This window comes from Mus pahari, chromosome 7 (assembly GCF_900095145.1).
Source record: "Mus pahari chromosome 7, PAHARI_EIJ_v1.1, whole genome shotgun sequence".
NCBI lineage: Eukaryota > Metazoa > Chordata > Mammalia > Rodentia > Muridae > Mus > Mus pahari.
In genome coordinates, this window is record NC_034596.1 from 78,436,044 (window position 1) to 78,442,486 (window position 6,443).

General features: G+C 45.5%; 1 protein-coding gene across 2 annotated transcripts in view; it reads right to left on the reverse strand.

The window, feature by feature from the left end:
* Positions 1 to 6,443, reverse strand: part of Dpf3 (double PHD fingers 3) — a 278,537-nt gene that overhangs the window by 108,233 nt on the left and 163,861 nt on the right. For both annotated transcript variants that reach the window (XM_021201848.2, XM_021201849.1), the window contains exon 5: positions 5,102 to 5,197. In XM_021201848.2, coding sequence (XP_021057507.1) covers positions 5,102 to 5,197 — 96 coding nt within the window. The remainder of the gene's footprint in view (positions 1 to 5,101; positions 5,198 to 6,443) is intronic.

Sequence of the window (6,443 nt, forward strand, 5' to 3'; positions counted from 1 at the left end):
GTTTTTAATAGCTGAGTAGTACTCCATTGTGTAAATGTACCACATTTTCTGTATCCATTCCTCTATTGAGGGACATCTGGGTTCTTTCCAGCTTCTTGCTATTATAAATAAGGCTGCTATGAACATAGTGGAGCATGTGTCCTTATTACCAGTTGGAAGATCTTCTGGGTATATGCCCAGAAGAGGTATTGCTGGGTCCTCCGGTAGTACTATGTCCAATTTACTGAGGAACCGCCAGACTGATTTCCAGAGTGGTTGTACAAGCTTGCAATCCCACCAGCAATGTGTCTGTCTTTAGTCTTGCAGCACAGTGGGCCACTCACATTCCACCTTCAAGGGACTTGGAACTTGAAAACAGTGACCCCTGTTGGTAACCTGAGTTGCAAAGATCCTTAAATTCGGGAGCTCCAGGGTTGTGTGCCCCACGGAGCAGGAAACCCAGGCACCTGGGAGAAGAGAGAGGAAGCAGAGGCCACGGATGGGGTCCTGATTCTCCTCAGTTCTGATTCCCTGTCACCTTCCTGCCTTTCTATGGTCTATATCTTCAAAGATCACTCATATTGGGCACAGTGGCCCCAAGGTTTCAAATCCTTCTCTGTTCTTTTGCCATTGGGTTTCATACAACAAAAAAAGACTGGGAATAAGGACAAAGAGACTCCAGTCAAGGGCAGTTCTTCTAACAAAAGCTGTTCTCGAGAGGTGTGTCTGAGATGAGCATCAGATCGCTTCTACAGGCTAGAGATAAAGCGTAGCAGTTAAGAGCACTTGCTGCTCTTCCAGACAGCCCAGGTTCAGTACCCAGAACCTACAAGTTGGCTTACAGCCAGGGGATCTGGCGCCCTCTTCTGGCCACTGAGGACACCTGTACTCATCGGCATACAACCACATACACATAACTAAAAATGAGTATTTTTTTTTTTAACAGAAGCCACTCTCCTGGTGTCATTAATCTGCCTTTTTCATCCTCACTTCCTCCTGAGTGTACAGTGGGGGCTTCCAAGAGGCATCATGACATTTGACGGGGCTTCCGGTGTGCGCTTGTATATTCATGAGCTGAATTCTGTCTTAATTTCTAATAAAGCAAATCATTAGTGAAATTACTGTCACCTGCTAAACCCAGAACAAAAGCTTTGGAGGGCTGTCAGTATTTGATAACGGTGTAAAGAATTCGAGAAGCAGAGAGAGGACGGGAGGGGGCTCTGCTAGCTTCCATTGAAAGCATGGTCTTTGGACCAGCAACACCCAGGGGCTTACCGTCAAGGTAAGACCTCATATCCCCCATACCCCAGAACCATCCATCAGAATTTGCTCTTTAGAAAGATCCCTGGCATCTTCCTGTGCTCATACAACTACACAAACACTGGACTATATCACGAGTGTATGAGTAATTACTCATTTGATTTATTGGTTATTTGATTTATTGATGATTGATTGGGTGATGATACAAGGTCATTTGGAATTTCATTAATTTCTTATGTTAAAGCTACCAAAGGCTCACTTATTAATTGTTGGATAGGAACTGTCCTCACCCCCTCCCAGATAATAAATAGTATTAAAACTCAGAAAGTCAAATCACTTTGCTTGCAATATCCTTCTTTATCTGTCCTTTATTAGGCATTCAAATTTGGCTGTGTGTTGTTACTCCCAACTTATTGATGAACAAACTGAGGCCAAGATCACAGAAGTTACGTGGTTCACCCAAGGAATCATGCAGGGGGTGGTAGAACTAAGATTGGTACTCCTGGGGTAGAAATTAAAATAAGGGAAACCCACTGGAGACTCACTACCGAAGCCCTGGCCCCCTTCATGTTTACAGGGTAGCTGGGATCTTGTCAGTGGCCTGTGGGATAGAGATTGGGGTCCTCCTGCATTTCCAACAGGTGAGACTGAGACCAGACCATACAGAGACGTGAGACCCTCTCTGCTTGCTCTCCCGTGGCCAGAAAGTTCCAGCAGCAGCTGGAAAACCCTATAAAAACTTACAGCTATGAATGAGGTGGCTTCCCACACTGGTCCAGCCCAGAGACTCACTCATATACCCTCTGCTTCCTCCATGGCTCTCAGCCTGGTGACGTGGCCACACTGTACAACCTGGAGCCATTAGCTGTCGCCCAATCATGAAGTTCAAATATGACTTTTCTTCCCACTTCCTTTGTTCACCTCATCATTCAGCCTAGACTGGCAGGGCCCTGGGCCAGGCAGGACTCAGTGGGAAAAGGCACAGTTCGGATCCTTCTTTCTTTCTGACCGGATTGAGCAAGTGTGAGCAGGTTGCTTAACCTTTCTGGAATACCAAGACACTCTTGTATGGCTACTTTTTCCAGTCACTGTGTTTGCTTGTTTGTTTGCTTGTTTGTTTGTTTGTTTTTCGAATGAGATAGGCTAGCTGGGAGTATAGCTCAGTGCTTAGCAACTAGCTAACATGTTTAAACCCAGGCTCAGCTCACGTACTCCAAAAACGATAAAAAATAAAAAATAAAACAGAATGAGACAGGTACATTTCAATTTCAGTAACATTTTAACCAAATATAACAAAACATGTTACTGTTAAAGCTAACAGCATGGTATTCTACATTCTTTTTTATTATTATTATTCTAAGCTATAAGAATGTGGTGCATATGTTGTATTTATAGTACCCTACAGTCTGGACTAGCATGGACCAGGTAGCCATGTGTTGTTAGCCGCTACTACAATGAACTGCTGGAAATGGAGAATACAGAACGCATAGCACCGTGGCTCTCTTTAATGGGCTCACTCCGGAGCCCTTCACTCCGCCTGGTTTTGAGTGAATATAAGGGCCACAGGGCACTGTCGCTCCGGACACCTCAACAGAAAAGACACCCAATCCCTACTCACTAGAGGGGGTTCCATCTTCCATACTCATACCAGGAGTACCTGGACAGTCTTCCTTAATGTACTCTACAAAGTCCAGCGGGGGCAGGGGAGCGGTGGAAGCAGGTTGAGAGGTACACAGCTCTTGGCATTCACAACAGGCACAGAAACTCCACGCCCCTGTGATCCTTCAATGATGGATCTCTCTCTCTCTCTCTCTCTCTCTCTCTCTCTCACACACACACACACACACACACACACACACACACACACACACACACCACAGTGAAATAATATGGCCAAGCAAGTTCATCCAGAACCACAGAAGACAATCAGTGAAGCCATGGCGAGCGACATTGTGACAGAGAGAGACCGGGCCAGCAGCAGCAAATCCTGATCGGTGTGAACACCGCTAAAGGCAGAACAGCCCAGCAGTGTACACCCTGAAATGATAAGCAGCACACATCAGCACCCAGGAAGGATGTGCGCCTCTCGACATAGATACACGCATGCGCACACGGAGATTCTGAACTTAACTCCGCACCCAGGAAGGATGCGCACCTCTCGGCATAGATACACGCATGCGCACACGGAGATTCTGAACTTATTCAAATCTCCGAGCAACAGAAGTACTACTTGACCCACGGAGAATGTGATCCAAGACACCCAATGGATGCCTGAACTCCAGAGAGTACTGAGCCCCTAAATGAAGGCCTTGTCTATTTTAAGTAAGTGCTTATCACTCGCCGTGGTCATAACCTTTGATCTTCTGGAGTGAGACAGTAAAAATAGCACAAATCCCTCTCTCCCTCACAATTTCACAAAGTGAAGGTTTGTTCTTACTATAGAGTTCACCGACCTTAACATATAACATTTCCTTAAAACTAAAGGAGAACATCTGCTTTTCCACTTCAAGGAAACTATTAATGGGTTTTGGGTGTATATCTGAACTGTTGGTGTTGCTACTATTGCACTTCTAGGCTGATAAGTAGAATAAGGGTTATTTGAACATAAGTATAGCAATACTACCAGTCTATCTGATATGAACTAATAGATAATTAACAGGAAAGTAGCAAATACAGAATGGATATACTGGGCATGGGTAATAGGTATTAGAACAAGGCATATTTGTGCTGCATATAAAAATGCCTAATAGAGATACACTGGAATATATAATAAAATGTATAGAATCTACTTTTAAATATTCCAGTGAGGAAACACATACATAAGTCAATAATAAGTAGAAAAAAAAGAATGCACGAGACAAAACTGTGGAAATATTGGTTATTGATAAAGATGGTATAAGCCCAATAAAACTGTACCATCAGAGAGCTGCCCCTGACAACTCCGGTTCTTATCTACAGTGGGAGCATCTTGGAGCACAGTGTACCCAGCACTAGACTTCATGAAATCACCTGGGAAGTTGCTTATAATATAGTGAAAAGGTGTGGTTCCAAGCCTAACAACTGAGCACAAGTCCTGGGCATCCAATTTTAGTCATTACTCTCTGTGGTACTACAGGCTTACAATGATTACCAGTGGGCCCAAACCCACAGGGCCCACAGGACTGACTTCTCTCCCGCAGCAAGGAGAGGGTGCAACCTAGAGCTGATAGGCACTAGACCCTCAAAAGCCCTCAGAAGTAGATTTTCCTGTGAAGAGGTATAGTCCTCCCCTGAAGGACCTTCTCCACATAGTTATCACTGAGGGTGAGCACAGACACTTTGCTGAACAAGAAGACCTTAGAGAACCAAATAGAATGTCCGAAGACGTGGTCCTGGTCAGCTCCCTCCCCCCTTAGCAACCAGCCAGTGTTTTCTTTCTTCCTACCTCTGACCCCTTCCTAGTTCATCTCAGGGCCACGTGCCTCTAAAGTTCGTGCAAAATCCCTTGAGGGGACAGTCAGCCACAGCCTGTCAGCTTCTAGCAGGCTTCCAGTCTCTCTGCCTGCCCATGGAAGCATGTTCCAAAGCAGGTGTCCTGATCCTGTCACTCTGGGGACAACCCAGGAACGACAAGGCAAGAACTTTCATGATGGAGTCTTTTTCAATTCTCCTTGCCCTCCACTCTCCCAACACCAAACCCCTCAGAGCACCCTCTGCTGCCTCGCCTTCCTCTTGCCAGCTCTGGACTTTGCAGGCATGCCCAGCCAGGGGCACCCCAGCATCTTCCTCAGAGCTCCAAGTGAGCCCATGAGGTGTGTCTATCCAGGTACGGAGGGAACTAGACTCAACGTGAACTCCTCCCTCGTAACCTCACCCGACTCACCCGTCCTCTGGTCCTATTCTTGCGCTTGGGAATATCTTCTTCCAAATCCTCCTCTTCGTTCCCTTCTTCTATGTTTTCATCATTTTCCAAAACCCTCTGAAATGACAAGAAAGTCCAATACACGAGTTGAGAGATGAAAGGCAACTGTGAGACCATCAAAGGGCAGGTTGGGGATATTCTTGGGTTTTTGTTCTTCAGCAAAGCAAGGGTGCAGCCGCTGTCTAAGAGTTTGAAGTCTCAGTGGAACCAGCACTCTTTCAAGCCCTCAGTTCCCTTCTAGCCAAATTGTCCCAACATGCTGACCTTTCTCAACTCTTTCACCACCCCCAACCCCAAAGCAGAGGCTTTTTGCAAGAGCAAAAGGATGCTTTTCTACACGGGGCCAGGTTACTTACTCAAAACTTACTGTCTTTAATACAATGTGTTCTTTTGTTTCTAAAGAGCTACCTCAGAACATAAAAAGCCATCTCTCCTTCTCTGCCACTGTGGAACTCTGCCTTGGTTGATAAAAGCAAGGAACTCCTTGTTCAGCTGGCGGGAATACAACCTTAATATGCTGCCCATAATAATCCACTATGGGGTTGTTTTTAAGAAAAATAAATGTCCAGCAAGGTGTTAGTGGTACACATAGTCCCAAAATAGGAGGAGCAGGAGTTCAAGGCCACTCTCAGTTACATAGTAGATCTAATGCCAGCCAGGGTTGTAGGTGAGAAAAAGAGGCAGACAGACAGACAGACAGATAGATGCATGCATGTAAGCACTCAAGCATGCACACACAAAGATAGATGAATAGACAGCAGAATAAAATTATTTCATCACAGCACATGACTTTAAGTTTTGGACTTTAAGAATTAATCAAGCTTTAAGTTCATAAATTCAAATGAGTCCTCTCTAATAGCCCTCAGAACATGGCAATACAAGGGCCAATTTCCATTTTAAAGGTGCATAAACTGAGGCCGCAGTCTTGACTGTTCACAATCATCCAGCAAAGCCATGGCCAGAGCAAGGACAGATTGGTGAGCCTATCAGCTTCACACTCATCCATCAGTTTCACACTCATCCACCCTCCCGTGCTGCCAGAGTGCATTGCAACAGATGCTTCAGGCAGAGGCAGAGGTGAGCCCCCAGGTCTATGATAGAGTAAAAGGCCATAGAAGACCCAGTTGCTACCAGGGAGCAGTACATGAAGAAATAGACTTGGAGCCCAGGAGAGCCCAGGGACCAACATGGTAGAAGAAGCTTTTCATTGAGCGATACAATGTTTTGTGCCTCTTCTTATCCAGGTGGTGCAGGCCTTTAATCCCAGCAATCAGGAGGCAGAGGCAGGTGGATTTCTGAGTTC